This window comes from Triticum aestivum, chromosome 1D, assembly GCF_018294505.1.
Source record: "Triticum aestivum cultivar Chinese Spring chromosome 1D, IWGSC CS RefSeq v2.1, whole genome shotgun sequence".
NCBI lineage: Eukaryota > Viridiplantae > Streptophyta > Magnoliopsida > Poales > Poaceae > Triticum > Triticum aestivum.
In genome coordinates this window covers 36,035,821-36,056,459 of record NC_057796.1, presented here as the reverse complement: position 1 = coordinate 36,056,459, position 20,639 = coordinate 36,035,821, and the positions used below count along the sequence as shown (strand labels likewise).

Here is a 20,639-nt window from a genome sequence, read left to right as displayed (position 1 = left end):
AACCAATAGCGGTACCTGGATGCTCATATTGGCTCCCACATATTCTACGAAGATCTTTATCGGTCAAACCGCATAACAACATACGTTGTTCCCTTTGTCATCGGTATGTTACTTGCCCGAGATTCGATCATCGGTATCTCAATACCTAGTTCAATCTCGTTACCGGCAAGTCTCTTTACTCGTTCTGTAATACATCATCCCGCAACTAACTCATTAGTTTCAATGATTGCAAGGCTTATAGTGATGTGCATTACCGAGTGGGCCCAGAGATACCTCTCCGACAATCGGAGTGACAAATCCTAATCTCGAAATACGCCAACGCAACAAGTACCTTTGGAGACACCTGTAGAGCACCTTTATAATCACCCAGTTACGTTGTGACATTTGGTAGCACACAAAGTGTTCCTCCGGTAAACGGGAGTTGCATAATCTCATAGTCATAGGAACATGTATAAGTCATGAAGAAAGCAATAGCAGAATACTAAACGATCGTGTGCTAAGCTAACGGAATGGGTCAAGTCAATCACATCATTCTCCTAATGATGTGATCCCGTTAATCAAATAACAACTCATGTCTATGGCTAGGAAACATAACCATCTTTGATCAACGAGCTAGTCAAGTAGAGGCATACTAGTGACACTATGTTTGTCTATGTATTCACACATGTATTATGTTTCCGGTTAATACAATTCTAGCATGAATAATAAACATTTATCATGAGAATAAGGAAATAAATAATAACTTTATTATTGCCTCTAGGGCATATTTCCTTCAAGTTTGCCTCCGGTTTGCGGGAAACAGACCAAAACATTGGTTGGTCCCTCCCGAAAATATTACCAAGGTTAACATTTATGTGGCTTTGACAAGGAATGGTGTGGTGAAAGCAGTTCTGGTAGTGTGCAACGATGACCTTTGGATGTTTCTAGGAGCTTCGGCCATAGTGGGATCAAAGATCTCTGACCCAAGAACCCTTGAAGCTTTGGTGGTAAGGAAAGCGTTGTCCATCGCCGATGATCTGTACACCCAGAGGATTCAGGCGGCTTTGGACTGTAAGGCGGTCGTAAATACATAAACCAGCAGAGTGTTGCAAGTTACGGTGCTATCATTAGGGAAGTGGTTTTTATTAGTTGTAATTTTGTTTAGGTGTTTAGGACCTCAAATGTCGGGGCTCACAAGCTAATGAAGCATGATCTTACTTTAGGGACTCAACGTCATGTTTGGTTAGGCTAGCCCGGTGATCTTACTTTCATCCTTATAAAACATTGTGACAAATTAATAGAGGCTTCATGAGTTTATAAAAAAACATGTTGCAATAATCTCACGGTCTAACAAGAAAGTGAGTGATCCAAAACAAAAAAGCAGTCACCTACTATAAGTCACTCCCATATATTTATACTAGAGTACAATATAAAGAATAATATCTCATGTTCTTGCAATATAAGCAATTCTTACAATCTAATCAATTTCTTTGGTACCGGCCTCCTATACATATATCCTCGGCCGATATAGATCACAAAACGGAATAAGAACCAAATGTGCAAAGTAATAATAATCCGAATCATAGAAAAAAAAGATAAATACAAAATAATAATTATACCCCAAATATAGGGATTTGTGTGGCTTCTGGAACTTTGTGCATCTGTAGGTCCATTCACTTAATCCATGATACTGCTAGTAGTCTTCTTGATGAGGTCCCAGGCACTCCTCACATGCCTCTCCTCCTGCAGGGACGACCCCACGGCGAACCGAAGCACGAACCTATCACCAACCACCGTGTGTGCAAGATAAGCCTTACCGGTCTTATTCAGATTCTCCATGAGCACACGGTTGGCCTCATCGGCATCCTCCTCTGTCATGGCGCCAGTTGCCTTGATCCTGAAACACACGAGAGCAAAGTTCCTTGGTACGACCACCTCGAACCTGTCATCGGCACGAACAAAATCTTCAAACATCTTCGCCATGGCGACGTCGCTACGGATGTGCTCTTGGAGCTTTGCGGTACCATATGTGCGCATGACCATCCAGAGCTTGAGCCCACGGAACCGCCGACCGACGCCGACCTGCATGTCCTTAAGATCGGTGACCTCGCCCGAGTCTGTAGCATCATTCTTTAGGTACTCCGGGTTGGTCTCCAACGAGTCACTTAGGCGGTGAGCATCGCGGACATAGAGACAGGTGCAATCGAGGCATGTGAGAAGCCATTTGTGTGGGCTCATGCTAATGGAGTCCACGCGCTCGACGCCATCGAGATGGTGGCGGAACTCCGGGCAGATGCACGCACTGCCAGCGTAGGCAGCGTCGACATGGACCCACACATTGAAAAGGGCGGCAACGTCAGCGACGGCACCCACCGGGTCGACGGCGTTGGAAGACGTTGTGCCCACTGTGGCGCAGACATATGTTGGCACGAGACCGGCATCGGTATCAGCTTGCATGATCTCGAGAAGCTTGGTCGGGTCGAGTCCGTAGTCGGTTTCCGACCCAGTAGGGATGGAGCGGATGTTGGCGGGGTCGAAGCCTGCAAGGCGGCATGCCTTGAAGAACGTGGAGTGGGTCTGGTCGGCAGCATACACAGTCAAGCGCGGCAGGTCGGCCACGCCGACAGAGCCGCTTCTACGCAACGCGGCGTCACGGGCGGCGACCAGCGTGACGAGCATTGCTTCGCTCGTGGTGCCGAGGATGACACCACCACCAGTGCCGCGGCCAGTGCTTGTGCGATTCATGAAGGTGGTTGGCAGGCGAAGGAGCTGCGCAAGCCAGTCGAGCGCGAGAACCTCCATCTCGGTGGCCGCGGGAGAGGCCTGCCATGTGAACCCGACGGTGTTCATGGCGGAGGCGATGAGGTCGCCGGCGATTGCCGCGGCGCTGTTGGTGGAGGGGAAAAAGGCGAAGAAGTTGGGGCTAGCCCAGTGCGTCATGCCAGGGACGACGGATGTCCTGAGCTCCTTCATGGTGACATCGAAGGGCGCCGAGTAGGTCGGCGGGGACGCGCTGAGCTCGTCCTGCAGGTATCCCGGCTTCACGTTAGGGAGAACGGGCATGGACTCGACGTTGGTGTAGTAGTCGGAGATGAAGTCGACGGCCTTGTGGAGGTATGCGCGGACATCTTCGGGGTTTAGCGGCTCGAACGCTGCCTTGTCGTTGGGCAAGGCGGAGAAGGCCATTGGGTTGGTGTCCAAGCTGCCCATTCTTTTAGGAGCAAGACTGTGTGGCTTGATCAATGAAGTGGAGGTAGCTAGCTTTGCTGCCGGAGAGCAGGAAGAAGCAGCGGAGAGGTTGTAGTAATTAGCTAGGTTGGTTTGGGTTGGAGGATGAAGTACATAGGCGAAGGTATATATACCAGTTGGATGCGGGAAACGGCGTGGCGGGCTGGGCGTTGGATGAGTCCCGGTCGCGTGCGTTTATCGTACGCTGCTAGGAAAGTGCATGCATGGGTTGGTAGGGATGCGAGGTCGAGCGCCCGCGACACCAGTCTGCTGGTCAACTCGACTATTCAATTCGGGTCCAGATGAACGCTCTACCAGCAGCCCCCGTCGTGGTAACGTTCGTAAATTGCCAACCAGTCGGCTGCTAGTCTGCTACGTACATGGACCATTTTCGTCACCACAGAAGAAAAAAAATCCTTTCGTTTTTCCGTTATTAACTGCATGCATATATCATGTTTGCGCGGCGTGAACTCCATGTAGAGTATATCCCTTTGTCACGGTTTATTATTCCCTGCTATTTTGTGTCAAACTTTGATTGTAAATTTAACTAGTAAAGCATAAATTTTATGTATTAAAAATAACACTTTTTAGAACTTTTTATAAATATGTCTCAAATGGTATAAATTTTTATTTATGTATAACTTTTTGCTAGTTAAATTTATGGTCAATGACTGATTCAAAATACAACGAGGACTTTGGATGAGATCATAGTGTATCTCACCTCTGTGCCAACGATATTGTTTGTAATCATCAGTCTCTTGGTTTATTTTAACAAGTAATCTTAAAATTCTTCAACTAACCTTCAGAATCAGCCAGTCTGAAGGTCTTTGTATGTTTGGCCACCCATATGATTGTGTTCTGCTTCTTTTAAATTTGCGTTATCATTTATGCAATTTATGTTGGAGTTGTGCTTTGCACCGGCAGGATTACCAGTACCGTGAAAATCAGCTATAGGTCGACTACTTTGGTTATTTCATTTATTCCTACGGGAGCTGCTAGCAAAGCTACAGAACTTGAACAGCCGGCATCCAAAAGTAGAGTTCAAACCATTCTTTAAAGTACAAGTACATATGGTATTAACTCGGAGAAAAACATACTACTGTACATATGTTATCATGTCATGTGTAGTAAAAGAAAAGAAAAAGGTTAAACCACGTTGGATCAATTCGTCATTCTGAACCCAATCTGACTGAGCAAGCGTTTCGAACCATTCAAGGCGCAAGCACACGTGATCAATTCAACATGGAACACTTGGTTGCTGTACAGTGGGACACTTGGTTGCTATACATCGTACAGTGGGATTTCTATCAGTAACACCGAACCCTTCTTCTCGTGGCATGCGTGCATATGTGGTTGATTAATTCCTGGCAAGACCAGTCATCGCTGACGCGATTGATTTCGTCAAGTATCTTGTTAGGTAGCGAAGGTCTGTGCTAATTTTGACTAATGCTTAGATTTCGGAAAGTAGGTCGGTAGTTCTAAAAGCTTTTCGTAGGATGGATGGCTTTTATTTGGAAAAGAGTAGAAGTGACCGTTTCAAGTTAAATAATTCACCACAAATATACCAAAAAAATGGAATCTAACTATTGTCAAACTAGTTTATTTTTAGTCGATAAATCTCAATATATACTCTCTTCACTTTATTTACTTCGCATATTAGCTTTGTCTGAAGTCAAATTTTGTAAACTTTGACCAAGTTTATAGATAAAAATATTAACGTATACAATACCAAATCAATACCATTAGATTCATCATTGAATATATTATCGCATCTTATATATCTGCTATTGTAAATGTTCATATTGTTTTCTGTAGACTTGGTCAAACTTTATTAGATTTGACTTCAGTCGAATCTAATATGCAAAGAGCCATTTGGCTCCCTAACCAGATGAGTTATTTGCTCACCCTAAGCATTCATATTTTCTGCCCCACCCCCCAACTTCTCGTGTACCTCCGCCGTTGTCCTTAACCCTTGTTAGCCATCTAATTGAGGTAGTGACGCCAATTTTAGCACAAATGACAACCTATGCAACACATAATGTTGGCAGAAAAGGTCAGAAAATTTAGAATAGTAGCATTCGGTATATTTCCTTCGAAAGTGGTGAGTGCTTTGAAACAAAAAACATACAGGATAAATCGAAATATTCGAGAGAACTATTGGAATACCCTACAATTTATTGACAAAATAAGAAAGTTGGACTTTTATAGAATATAACAATCCACAAATATTGTGCAAACAACTAGATGTTCGTGAGAACTACCAAACAGTTTAGGAACATTATTGAAAGAAAAGATATGATGAGTTATATGAATTAATGTTATACTTTTTCATGATCTGCCCTAAAGATTATTTTTCTTAAATCTTTTAAAAATATTATATTACTAAATCCCATAGTTTTAGTAGCTTTTCTAGAATGTTGTTGATACTTGGTCACATTTTAATATTTTATTTTCAAATTTCCTCCATTTTTGTATTTCTGAGCGTCTTTCATTGTTCCATTCTTTATTGCCATTTTCCTGCATATATGTTTCTATATTGTGCTCTATGGTTTGCCACATGTGATAAAATATCACCAGATGATCATGCATATCACTTTGGTTAAGGCCAAGGGCCAAATTTGTCAAGTACCGAAAGTTAATGGGGTCAAAGTTATCGGTCTAAAGTTAAGGTACAAAATCTGAACTTTACAAGTAATCAAGGGACCCAAAAAATAGTTCCCCAATTTATTATCAAATGCAAACTGATTTGTCAATTAATGTAAAAGTTGATCATAAAGTTGAACTTTTGTGATTCTTCTTATTGTTCTTCTTCTCTACTCTTACTTGTCATAGGCGCCGCAAAGGCCACCGCTTTGACAAATGGCAACCGCCCGCGAGATGAGGGGCGAGGGCACAATTTGATTGGCTACTAAAGCTCCAGCATAACATGATGGGCCAAGCAAAGGGTAGGCTGACACACGGAGAGTCGCAGATGGGAATTAAGGGATGTAGCGTTACGAGAGAGTGGGACCCATCAAGTTTGCTCGGGAGCACATCCTCCTTTTTCAAAAAGAAAAAAACACATTCATTCTAAAAATCCAACAAAAAACACATGCTAATGATTCAAATTCGTTTCCAATTCAAGTTTCTTGAAAATCCCAATTCATTTGTGAGCTATGCAAAAATAACAAAAGATTTATTTAGCTCTCCACTTTTCATCAAGGCATTTTAGCATATGAATCACTCTAATACCTACACCAATTTGGTTTGGATTGATTTTGCATTTTTTTAAACCTGGTTATGAGTTTTCTAAAGAGAACGTGCACTCTCTAAAGGACAAAATCAATACTCTAAGAGAGATGGGTAGAAGAAGATTAGGAGTGCTCAACGCCTCAAATACTTGGATGTTCAGTTTACGTAGGAGTGTTTTTAAAAGCATCTACTATTTAATATATGGTCTTTGGCCTTTGTAAAGAAAAGTGAGAAAAGGAGGCTTGATGAGTGGACGACAAGTTATGAGTTGAGTAGTTTTCTAAGGCTTAGGAGTTCAAATATGGGCTGCATTTGGATTAATGTGATCCATTGATGCACATTTTCTTTTGGTTTGTGGAAGTAATGCAAACAACACTTTTGGTTTCATCAGTAAAAAAAAGGTGGAACAGAGGGGAAACCCTTCCATTAACTAATGAAAACGATAAGATTGTGTTTGTAAGGACATGTGATAATTAATATATGACCTTAGAGCATCTCCAAAAAGTCCCATAAAAATCTTCCTGAAAAATAGAATTTATGGGGTGTTCATATAATTTAGGAGTGGTTTGCTGGTGAGCATCTCCAACAAATCCCTTAAAAACTTTCCCTAAATGCAGTTTTTTATGGTGACGCGGCGGCAGCGTAAACAAGATGGCGGTGGTCAGCGGCGTGCGGGTGGTCAGGTGGCGCGGCGGTGATGGTTGATGGCGGGGGCGTGCTGATGTGGCACTTTTACGGAAAAGTTTACGAAAAGGGCTATTTTCCCTGTATGCAGAGAAAGTTCTACTGTTTATACGGGGCCCTTAAAAATTCCATGCTTACGAGACATGTTGAAACATTATTTTGCCCAACTCCTCCTACATCGAGTAAATAGCATAAAACTATTAACTTACAGGCTAGGGTTACAAAAAACTACCAAATATTTTTTTCGCTGATAACTATCAAGTCAGGAGTCGGCTGTTTTAAAAAACCCAAAACGCTCGTCACTAGCAGTTTAAACCGTATTCTGACGGGTCAGGCCCACTCTTAAACATTCTGTTTGTTTGACTGTTTTCTTTGACCGTTATCTTACATATGGGACCCACATGTAAGATCCTTCTTCTTCCTCTTATCTTTTTCTTCTCTCCCTTCTCCTCCTGGCCAAGGCCCGAGCTCCACCACCTCCGCCACCCCACCACACGCCAAGCCAGGGCTGACTCCGGGAAGGAGCATCGCGCGAGGAGCAGCCGGCACCCAGGAGCACGAGCCGCCGCCAACTACGCGCCATGGCTAGGGGCAGGGATTCCGGCCGCCGCCGCACCCAGGGGCATGGGCTGCCGCCAGCCGAGCGCCATGGCCAGGGGCTCGGGCCGCCGCGTCCTGGAAAGAGGGAGAGGGAGAGGACGCATGGTGGGGAGCTCACGGCGGCTGCAGGCGCAGCTCGCCGGCAGGTGGAGGCGGCAGCCGGCACGCACGCGGGAAGGGAGCTCCGCGGCGGAGCGCACTGGGCGGGCGACGGACGACGGGAGGGAGCTGTGCGGCGGCGCTGGAAGGGAGCTCCGCGGCTATGCGCACCGGACGCCGCGGCGGGAGGGAGCTTCGTGGCGAGCACAGCGGCGGGTGCGCTCCTCTGGATCTTGAGCACGGGAGGGACCCGATGGCGTTTTTCAATTTGTTTGGAGGAGCTGATTGCTTTTTTAAGTTTGCAGAGACATTGACATATGGCCTCAGATGTCATTTAACGGTCAAACAAATAGTCAAACAATCAATTTTCTTACGTGCGGGCCCCAATTGTCATAATCACGATCAATAATAAAGCACTGGACAATTAAATTTTTTGAAACAGTCATCCCTGACTGGTAGTTATTAGCGAAAAAAATATTCAGTTGTTTTTTGGAACCCTAACCTGTAAATTTGTAGTTTTATGCTATTTACTCTCCTAAATCAGATATTTTTTCATGGGAAAAGGGACTAGTTGAAGATGCTCTTAGGGCATGTTCAATGCTAGACGCCTAATCAGGTGCTTGATTAGGAATAAAAAAGGATTTTTCTCCTAGCGCCTCGCTTGGAGTCCAGGCATGCAACGCTGGGAGCGAGCGTACGGGCGCCATGCGCAAAAAATAAAATAGGCAGCTCGTTTAGCGCCGGACGACTCTTATGGCATCGATGCTAACGAAATTTCGGGATTTGAACGGGATTAGGAGGAAACGACCAGGATCCTGACCCTGGCGCCTGGCGTTAGCGCCTGCATTGTAGATGCCCTTAGGCCCTTTAAGAAACAATAATGCTACACTTCCAGGGAATAGCTACGCACTCAAGTTACGGACGCAACGTGGCTTCATACAGCTGGAAAACCTAATTCATTTGCTCCGAAATTGTCCGAGTTTGAGCTAAAATATCAATCTGTTATCCCTCAAAAAAAAAAATCAATCTGTTAGGTGCACGCGTTGCACCGGAGCTGTACAAATATTCTGACTTTCTCACTTGAGTATGACTTGGTAGCTAGGTAGTTACTGTGTCAATGAAAGAAAACCTACTCTGTTTACCGTGCTTAGGGCATCTTCAATGGGCGACGCTTATTCAGGCGCTTGAGCAAAGGAGAAAATGGGATCTTAAGCGTCCCCGTCTGTCCAACGCTAGTAGAGGTCTATAGACGCTTAGTGATTAAAAAAATAAACGCAAAAGAGCTGGAGCGTTCGGCGCCAGACCTGGCATCGGCGCCAGGCCAAATCCTGGTCACGGGCGGGAACCAGGCAAAATAGCCAGGAAATCAACCCTGGCGCCCGAGCTAAGCGGCCGCGTTGTACATGCCCTTATCTGCTTACGCACACGCGCATGTATGTTATCAAGAAACAGCTTTTTGTCGATCTTTTTCAGTGACAAATTAAGGAGATGAGCTAATATGGGTAATTAAGCAGCAACGACTTGACTTGGTAGTGCACATATACCAGCTTCGTTAATATACTGAGTTGCTGTACATATGTAATTACGTAGAATGATTGCATACCCATACTATAATTCGAACCTGCGATGCTAGAGTTACCTATTCGTTCGTTCGGGTTTGACATCCGTAGGTGGTGACAGGGTACCACGTAGGCGTGTCTTTCCTCGTCACTCATATGCTCAACTATAACAACGGAGGAAACTGGGCGTATCTTTGGTGAAAAATTTGTCTTGACTTTTGACTGGTCATGCGGACGCGGTAAAAGTAACAAAACAATCGTCGCATCACTTAGAAATCGCAGCCAAAGCTGACACAGCTGCAGAACTGGCTAGCACTCTTTTTTTTTGGAACACTTGTATTACTCAAATGACGGTCTGCTAGCTCAACCGGGCCGCGAGGTGTTAATCAAATCAAAGCACAGTCCTTACCTACTTATATTATGGGTGTTTTCAAACTCCCATATTCGGTTTGTGACGACCTTACAAGAATGGTGAGGAATTTTTATTGGGGATCAGCGGATGGTAAGCGTAAAGTGCATTGGAAGGGGTGGGATCATCTACTCCAACCCAAAGACAGAGGTGGTGTTGGCTTTCGGGATTTCCGGATGTTTAATCAAGCTTTGCTAGCTCGTCAAGCATGGCGATTACTAACAAAACCGGAGAGCATGTGTGCCCAGGTGCTTAAAGCGAAGTATTATCCTTATGGCAAGTTGGAGGATACGGTTTTCACAGGTAATGCATCCTCATCTTGGCAAGCTATCAGCCATGGTCTTGATCTGTTGAAAAAAGGGCTGATATGGAGGGTGGGAAATGGAAGGAGCATCCGGATTTGGAGGGACAATTGGATACCATGGCCGTTTTCGTACAAACCTATTTCCCTACAGGGCCGATGCCGCATTCTTTTTTTTCTGACCTTCTTAATCCCAATGGGTCTTGGAAGGTAGATTTACTGCAGCAGCATTTTTTGAATGCAGATGTGATTGAGATAATGAAAATACGGGCGTCTCCTAGGTTGGACGAGGACGTGATTGCTTGGGGGCCGAGTAAAAATGGAATTTTTTCAGTCAAGTAAGCTTATCAGTTTGCTTTTCATGAAGCTCATGGTGCAAATTTGGCTTCTAGCAGTACTTCGAGCTCTGGGGGGAGAAGCTGCTGGAAACTTATTTGGAAGAGTAATGTGCCGCCGACGATCCGCAATTGGCGACGGATGCCCTCCCAACACGAAAGAACAAGAACAAAATTGGTTTGGAAACGATAAGTGGCTGCCCGGTGTGTGGAACGGAGGTAGAAGATAATTTCCACCCGTTCTTAAGGTGCCAACGAGGTCGGGATTTGTACAGAGAAATGTCTAAAGTATGGAAACTGCCAGCAATGGATTCCTTCGTGAACACTGGTAAGGAATGGCTCCTTCATGTGCTCGACCAGTTATGTGATATTGATCGTACTAAAGTGTTGCTCATCTTCTGAAGGAGTTGGTATGTGCGTAATGAAATTGTGCATCACAAGCCAAGGCCGGTCATGGAGTCCTCAGTGAGCTTTTTGAGGAGATATCTGGATGAATTAATTGGCATCAAGTTAAATTCGGAGATGGATCTAACGAAAGGAAAGGGATATATATCTTTTGATCAGCATGTTGGGGCGGCGATCACACCACAACAAGCGATATCTGAAGCTAGATGGGTACCTCCTGCTAATGGCTGGGTCAAATTGAATGCTGATGGCTCGTTTGTAGCAAGTGATGGTGCTGGTGCTGGTATGATTCTTTGAGACAATGAGGGCAAGATCATTTTCTCAGCATGTTTTTTTTTTGGAAAAGGGGGGACTCCCCGACCTCTGCATCTGGAAGATGCATACGGCCACATATATAAATAAAATAGGTTTAACAAAGTCTAAGAGTCGTAAAAGAAAATAACGTCGAGCTCACATAGACCTCGACATGAAAACAAAAAAGTTATAAAGCCACAACCGGCTGGCAGAAATAAAGGTAGGAAAACTAATTGCCTATCCTATTACATGACCGCCATCCAAACCGATTGAATATATCCCGCGCTACCATCTCCCACCGGACAGATCCAGTAACCAAACGCTCCCTGGCCTCCGTCGGAGTGAGTAGGGACCACATACGGATCAACGTCGTAGCACGGAATACAACCTGCAAAAAATGAATAGTAGTTATTCTGTTAAAAGACAAATCATTTCTGCAGTTCCAAATTGCCCATAACAACGCACAAACTCCTACACGAATGTGTCTAGCTGTAACGGACTCTATCCCATCCAGCCACGTTCCAAATAACGACCCGACCGAACTCGGAGGAGTAATGTTAAAAGCAATTTGCACTGAGCGCCACAAAATCCTTGCCAACGGGCACTCAAAGAATAGATGCTTAATGGTTTCATCCCGATCACAGAAAGTACACCTAGTAGATCCTGTCCAATTGCGCTTAACCAAGTTGTCCTTTGTTAGAATAACCTGTTTATGGACAAACCACATAAACACTTTGATTTTCAAAGGAACTTTGACTTTCCAAACGTGTTTGGAGTTAGGAATGACACTCGAGTTAATAACATCGATGTACATCGATTTAACGGTAAATTGTCCAGACCTAGTAAGTTTCCAACACAACTGATCGGGCTGATGTTGTAGCTGAACCTCCATCAGTCTACGCACCAGATGAAGCCAAGCTTCCCATCTATTACCAACAAGCACCCTCCTAAACTGAATATTAAGAGGGGTGGCCTGCATAATCGTTGCCACAAGCGCGTCACGGCGATGCACAATACGATATAGAGTTGGGTACTGTAATGCCAAAGGTGTCTCACCAAGCCAAGTGTCCTCCCAGAAGCGAGTATCGTTACCAGCTCCGACTATAAACTTTGTTCTATTAAAGAAGGCTGACTTAACTCTCATAAGCCCCTTCCAAAATGGCGAATCAGTTGGTCTCATTGTCACCTGTGACAAGGCTTTGGATTGCAGATACTTGTTACGAAGTATCTGTGCCCAAGTCGCATCAGTCCCAACTGATAACTTATATAGCCACTTACTAAGCAGGCATCTGTTCTTGACCTCAAGATTCTCGATACCCAACTCCCCCCCCCGATCCTTGGGACGACAAATAATATCCCACTTGGCGAGTCTATACTTTCTCTTAAGATCATCGCTCTGCCAAAAAAATCTTGACCGATAGAAGTCCAGCCTTTTCCTAACCCCAACTGGAACTTCAAAGAAAGATAGTAGGAACATCGGCAAACTTGTGAGCACCGAATTAATAAGAATTAACCGGCCTCCATAAGACAGAAGTTTGCCCTTCCAACAACTAAGTTTCTTTTCAAACCGATCTTCGATACATTTCCACTCTCTGTTCGTGAGCTTACGATGATGAATGGGTATACCTAGGTAAGTAAAAGGTAAAGCCCCTAATTCACAACCAAACAATTGTCTATAAGCCTCTTGTTCCTCCTTGGCTCTACCAAAGCAGAACAACTCGCTTTTATGAAAGTTAATCTTTAAACCGGATAATTGTTCAAATAAACACAACACCAGCTTCATGTTTCTCGCTTTTGCCAGGTCATGCTCCATGAAGATGATTGTATCATCAGCGTACTGCAAAATGGATAAACCCCCATCAACTAGGTTAGGCACCAAGCCACCCACCTGACCGGCGTTCTTTGCCCTGCCTATGAGAATGGCCAACATATCGACTACAATGTTGAACAATATAGGGGACATTGGGTCTCCTTGCCTCAGGCCTTTGTGTGTCTGAAAATAATGACCTATATCATCATTTACTTTAATTCCAACACTACCTTTTTGCGTAAAGGATTCTACCTGGCGCCGCCAGGCCTCATCAAAACCCTTCATGCGTAAAGCCTGTTGAAGGAAAGGCCATTTGACTTTGTCATACGCTTTTTCGAAATCCACTTTGAAAACAACCCCATCCAGCTTTTTCGTGTGGATTTCATGGAGCGTTTCATGTAGGACCACAACACCCTCAAGGATGTTCCTGTCCGGCATGAAGGCAGTTTGGGTAGGCTGCACAACAGCATGCGTGATCTGTGAGAGCCTATTGGTCCCGACCTTGGTGAAAATTTTGAAACTAACATTAAGAAGACAGATTGGCCTGAATTGCTCAATTCTCACAGCCTCTGTTTTCTTTGGAAGAAGTGTGATCGTTCCAAAATTTAGCTGAAAAAGATGAAGCTGCCCAGCAAACAGATCATTGAACAAAGGCAACAAATCACCTTTAATGATAAACCAGCATTTCTTATAAAACTCCGCTGGAAATCCATCTGGGCCCGGCGCTTTGTTAGTTTCCATCTGTGAAACGGCCTCAAATACCTCTTTCTCGGTAAAAGGAGCCGTCAGAACATCATTCTCCACAACTGTGAGCTGAGGAACATCCTCAACCCTGGACTCATCCAGAGACACACAGTTATTTTCTGGAGGACCAAACAACTGCTTATAGAACTCAGTTATTTTCTCAGCATGTAGATCACTATTTTCTTGCAGAGATCCACTAGAAGCTGAGCTATGTGGGATCATGGAAGGATTATCACTTGCCATACAAAGGTCTGATTTGCCTGTTGCAATTGAATCTGATTCAAGTATGGCAGTATCCTTGTTATCTTCTGGGGAAGTTGATCGTTCAGTTTATGCCTCCTTGGTGTATGAAATTAGACTTTTATTTCGCCTTAGACAAACTTGTATTACTCATGTATCGCGTGCTCAAAACAAAGCTAGTGATAGTTTAGCTAAGTTTGCTCGAGTTAAGGGGCGAACTATGACTTGGGTATTTCACTTAATGATTGTAAGAACTGGCTAGCACTCACGGGCGCAAATAGCGTGGCTGTCAAGGTCGTCCATCACTAAACTCCCGCTGCAACTAATAAGTCATCAGTGATGAGAGTCACGCCCGCCCCCGGTAAAAGTCTATCAGCGGCGTGCTTTACATAATGCCTGTCACTGAGGCGTGCACTACCAATGGCGGACATTAATATCCATCTGTCATTGACAAGGAAACGTAATTGCGATCGTCCTTTTTTTCGCCCGTCACTGGTATGATTTTAGAAATAAAGAAAATGGATGCACCTCCCAGTGCACAGTAGCGGCACTCCACGGTACGGCCCTGTCCCTGGTCGGGAAGCTAGCACGCACGCATGCACTCAACATGTAGGCTGACACCGCCGCCGCGCGTGCTGTATCCACCACCACGCGTGCCCGCTGGATTCGCCACCACTAGCCCGCTAGATCCGTTGACCTGCACCTGTTGGATCATTGCTGTGCCCGCTGAATCTGCCATCGAAGCATCATCGCTCGCACGGACAGGCGGATCGCCACCACAACTTCGAGGCACTGAGGCCAACTCCACCGCACGACCCGAACGGACGTTCACTTTGTCCGAATTTCGTTCGTTTGGGATGACAATAGATAGCAAAACGGACACATGTGTCCGCTCATTGTTGGAGGCGCCCAGCGCAGCGATCGAACCCAAATTGTCCGCCTGCCCTTCAGCTCCTCGCCCGCTCGCCACCGCGCGCTCGCCGTGCCTGCACCCTGCAGCAGCCAGCTCGCGCTGCTCGCCGCGCCAGCCCGCTGCCGCCCCTGTCGCTGCTCGCCCCCGCCTGCCGTCGCGCATGGCGCCAAGCGCGCCCCCGCCGGCCGCCGCGCGTGCCCGCCGCCGCGCCCCGCCCGCGTCGCGCCCCACCTCACCACGCCGCGCCCACCGCCGCGCGCGCCCCCTGCCGCCGCGCCCGCCCGCCGCCGTGCCCCCTGCCGCCACGCGCGCCCGCGTCGCGCCCCCCTCGCCACGTCGCGCCCGCCCCCGCGCGCGCCCCGGCCGCGCCACGCCCCGCCCGCGCGGCGCCCCAACTCGCCACGCCGCGTCCCGCCACGCCTCGCCTCGCCCCGCCCGCCCCGCCCGCGCCCGCGCCCGCCTCGCCCTGCCCGCCCCTGCCTCGGCCTCGCGCCGCGCTCGCCCTCGCGCAGGGGCAGCAGCCGCCCTCGCGCCGTGCTCGCGCGCAGCCACCGCGCCTCGCCCCTGCGCGCGCCCGCCTCGCCCCGCACGCCCCTGCGCGCGCCCGCCGCGCCCCGCCCGCGCACCGCTCGCCGCCCCCGCGCGCCCTCTCGCCGCCTGCGCGCTCGCCGAGCCCGCCCGCCCGCGCACCGCCCGCCGCCGTCGCCGCCTGCGCGCTCGCCGAGCCCGCCCGTCGCATGCAGCAGTGGGTGGGTGGGTTGGTGGGCCCTTTTTATTTGTATGACAGGCAGGCCACACTGCACATGCAAGCGGACCGAGGGACGAGGAGTGGCCAGAAAGTGTCCGTCTGTGTCCGCTTTGGCCTCAAAACGAGACCAACTTTGATCCAGAGATGGGGTGAAACGGACACGAAACGACAAAAAGATAAAATGGGGTCTGCCGCTGGGTCGTCTGGTATGTCCGTTTTACCCCAAACGGACACACCCGGACAAAATGGGGTCGTGCGGTGAAGTTGGCCTGAGAGGGAGTTTGAGAGAGTTGAGGGGCCGAAAGGGGGGGAGGGGGAGGGAGGGTTAGGTAGGTAGATGGAAGGAAGGAAGAGAAAAATGGACGGCCGGACTGCCCAAGTATCAGTGGTGGGCGTCCGCCACCGGTAAGATGCCAATTTGTCTCTGTTACCAGTTTACCATATTTATCACTCAATAGGTAACATAATAAATTACCCTATGACTTTACCATATTTACCACCTAGCACATAACATAAGAAATTACCCCCCCTCTCTCTCTCTCAACTCCACTTCTCGGCTCTTGCCATGACAAAACCACCTATAACAATCAATCAATTTACCACCAAGTAAAGAAAAAGATGGTTGACAAGTTCCTTGGTGTAGGTTCGAAACATTAAGTGCTTCCTTCAAGATGGTGCTCCTCCCCTAGGTCCTCACGGTCCAACTCCAAGATAAGAACAAGACTTACACCTCAATGCATGGTCAAGCTACCAATGCTATCCAAAGAGTTACAAGTGACAATGCATTAGAAATGATCACATCATTGATAGCGCTCATGAGGTTTGGAAGAAAATTGAAGAACTCTATGGAAACACCAATGATCATCCTTATCACCCACAAACCTAAAGTAAAGGTAATGAATATTGTTCTCTCTGTATATGATTACAAATGAGCTGAACATTTTTTTTTCATACAATGACCATTTTAATTGAGGTACAAGATTTTTTTTGCATTTTATTATGTTTTAGATTACCTTAATATAGTTTTCTTCTAAAATCTATTTAAATCAAAGAAATGAAGTTAAATTTTCTTCTTTACGAACAGCATCCCCATTTTCTCACGTGAACAATTTTTCAAAATAAAAATGTAAAAGTTTTTTTACTCGTGCAGCAAACTTTTTTGTCCATCACGACATTACCTATTGTTTGTTTGTAGCAGAGATATTCAATACACATAGGGCGGTCATGTGCCACCCCAATTAAGGAAACACTAGCACATATGCCCGTGCGTTGCAACGGGAGAAAAAAATAATATGCATTTAAAGTTAGTGAGAATTATATGTGCAAGCAAAACCCTGTGTGCATGTGAAAAATGAACATTTAGCTTCTCGGTTTCGCCGGCTGTGAAGTAATCAATCCGCTATTTTTTCATTCATCGATCGAGGGCATTTAAGAGTTTTGTTACATCACTGTACGCCAGGAGAAGGCCCATGAATTATTCAATCTACTTTTCCTTCAATCGAGGAGATTTTAAGGTATGACGTTTCTAAATATTGTAGGAAATATGGACTATTTTTTAAATCCTGAACAGGGTTTTTGAAAAGTATGCACACTTTCAGAAAAACGGGAACAAAATTTGAAACATGAATATATTTTAAATTCACAAATATTTTTTGTAAACAACAACTTTTTTTATAAAAGCATGGACATTATTTTAATTTGTGAAGATTTTTTGAAACGGAAACATGTGTTGAAAATTCATATCATTTTTCAAAAATGTTTATCTTTTATACGCGAACATTATTTTGAATTATGAAAATTTCACTAAACCAAGAATATGTTTCGAATTTGGAGCATTTTTAAAATACCATTTTTTAGGAACCTCGAGCAATTTTAAAAAACAATATTTTTTCAAAAAATGGGATACTTTTTTCAAGTTCCGAATATTTCTTCAATATAGAAAAAAAAGAGTTCTGAACATTTTTCAAAATTTGATTTTATTTAAATTTTATACATTTTATGAAATAAATTCTGTAAGAAAACTAAACTTGGAAGGCAAAAAAGAGATAGGGGAAGGAGAATAAATAAAGAAGTAAAACACAGAAATAAATAAAATTGGGCCAGCCCATTATTGGTTGTCCTGTGCGAATCTCCGGCTATTTGTTGCCCCGTGCGGAAAATAGAATTTTCCGAGCTACGTGGATAGAAAAATAAGTGGGCTGGCTTCGTTGGGCTACGACGTGTGTCCCACATACGAAATCCTGAAAAAACTTTTTTTTTCTAATAGACGAAGGCATAAGAAGTTAGTACCACCTCGGATAGAAAAAAAAATCAGCGCTGAACGGATGAAAAAATTGACGAAACACACCTTGCTTTATTAGTATTAGTAGGTATATATGGCGCACATGTTTTTTTGATTATTTTTGTTTTGGTTTTTTCTCTACCGGTTTGCTTTGCTTTGCTTCTGACTTTTCATTTATTTCCAGTTTCTTCTTATTTTATATTCATTTTCTAAGTATTTTATTTTATTTTAGTGGTTTAATTCATGAACATTTTTTAATAAAATTCATGAATCTTTTAAAAATGCACAGACATTTTCAAAATTTAGGATAAATTTTAAAGTGCATTGTTGTTTCAATTCACGAACATTTTTCAACTAGTAAGTTATACGTGCGTAGCATGTCAGAGCTCATATAATCAAACTACAACCAAAGATAGACATATTGTTATTATAACATGCAAATGGAACTGTGAGGCATATACATGACATATAAGATGCAAAAGCACGTAAAAATATATCGAGTGTGTTTTGTCTAGGTACCTATTCTGGCTATTATAAAGCTATTGTTCTATCAACAAAGATAAATATGATTTATGAAAGTAAATAGCCTTGAATACAAAGTAAAAATGAGTGATAGTTTGGACAGAAAAATGAAATTAGGAGAGTACGAGTATGGAAGAGTCTAGAATAAAGTAGAAGTGTACTTTAAGTTTTACGCAAAATGTCCAGATGGCTTAAGTCCAACCACATAATCTTCTAGATAGTACACATGGTAGAACCTAGTGAACTGATGAGAAGATCCAATGGTCAGCAACACTCGGATTTGGCATGTTTCTACCATCGGATCGGCTTCATCCAACGGTTGTTATTCCAAATTATTCGTACACTATATAGTGGTATAGTAACTCATGAACATTTTCTTGGGAGTGACATTTTAGGTGCAGCCACCGCACCTCGCCCCGCACGCCCCTGCGCGCGCCCGCCGCGCCCCGCCTGCGCACCGCTCGCCGCCCCCGCGCGCCCTCTCGCCGCCTGCGCGCTCGCCGAGCCAAGTAAGTAGTTTTCCCGAAGCAAGGAACAAGGTGTTTTAAATACTTTCCCCTTTAGGAGTGACATCAATTGATTCCTATGCCTAAAATCGCAAGGGGTGAAGCTACTTTTCTTGGGAGTGAAGAGCCATGCGTGACCGCTAGTAAGCCTGCCCACTACGCATTTTAGCGACTGTAAATATATATTTCAAAACGCGTAAATATGAGCTATACGGAAAGAAGAAGTGGTGGATCACATTGGGCATTTTAGTGAACGTGATTTTGCTATTCTACAATCTAGTACTAGAAAACACGAATGCTATCACTCGCCTACTTTAAGACGATACATTTATATTTATTTTTATAAATTTCACAAACATTTTTGAACACGTGAATATTTTAAAATGTGACAAAAAATTTCATATACTATGAATTTATTTTAAAATTGCATGAATTGTTTTACACTGTGTTAGTATTTTTAAAGTGCATGACGAACCTTTAATTAAATAATTTTCGAAGTATATAACATATTAATAATATAAAAATGTAATGAAAAATAAAATAGGAAAAGAAGAAAATAACAAACCTAAAACTATCGGGCCGGCCCAGGATAGGCCTGCTTGAGGTGAGGCTACCGTCTATCTCGCGTCAAGCGAGATATTGAAGCTCTCATTAGAAGGGGAACCCTCGTTCCTATCTACAACACACACCTCAAGATGCTCATCGGCCAAACCAGTTTTTTTATTCATTTTTCCGTCATGTTTTTCTTTGTTTTTTGAGTGGTTTTCGTATGGTTTCTTTTTTCCGTGCATTTCATTTTCATTTTCTGATTTCATTTTTCAGCCGGTTTCCAGCGTTCTTTTCCATTAGTTTTATCATTTACTCTTTTTTATTTCATGGCTTCGCCTTCTCCATCCAGGTTTTCTTCTGGTTTCTAGAATTATTTGTCAAACTTTTTTTGTGTTTTTATTTCTATCATTTTATTTGTTCATTTTTTTCTCATTATGTGTTTTGTTTGTTAGAGAAATGTGTGAACAGTTTTTGAAAGTGCATAACTTTAATTTTACTCATGCATGAACATTTCGTTGTAAAACAAACATTGTTTCCTCATGCGTGAACATTTTTGGAGAGCACATGAATACTGCAATGTATAAGCTTTTTCTTTAGACACATGAACACTTTTTAAACAAGGATAAACATTTTTCGAATATACTAATATATTTTCTTTTCTATATATTGTGTTTGATCAGTCTAGAAAAGATACGCGGCTAGTTTTTTTATCAGAAGCAAGCAATAGTAAGGTTTTTCAATGGTTTTTTTTCTCTTCAGGAGCTAATATCCGCATAGGGTGATGGGTGCCGGTTTTCACGGGAATGAGATGAACTGTACTGGAGCCCTATCGGGTCGGTCCGCTGCATGCTATTTTGACATTTCATGCCTAAATATGTGGAGTATGACCTTTCCTACTCCTATCCCGATCACAACCCCTGAGCCATAATACATAGCAGAACATGTACTCACATTTACAAAGATTATCTATAACACAAAATATTAGACAGATGAATTTTCATGATACACAAAGTGACACACCCGAAACAAAAGCCAATAAACGAGGAGCACAAAACCGGGAGGTGGATCAATCGAGACTTAATAGTTCGTAGTTGAGCGAGACCCAGTTGAACACAACGCATATTTATGAGTCGACTTCACTCCAGTGTATAAGATGTACAATAAATGGTACTCCCTCCGTTCAGGTGCATAAGTCATCTTAG

General features: G+C 44.3%; 1 protein-coding gene across 1 annotated transcript; it reads right to left on the bottom strand.

Moving 5' to 3' along the window:
- Positions 1 to 1,377: 1,377 nt before the first annotated feature.
- LOC123164297 (tryptophan decarboxylase 1-like) lies at positions 1,378 to 3,288 on the bottom strand. The gene has a single exon (XM_044581723.1). It carries the CDS (start codon positions 3,187 to 3,189, stop codon positions 1,657 to 1,659), a length of 1,533 nt encoding a protein of 510 aa, XP_044437658.1. The 5' UTR covers positions 3,190 to 3,288; the 3' UTR covers positions 1,378 to 1,656.
- Between the last annotated feature and the right edge of the window lie 17,351 nt (positions 3,289 to 20,639).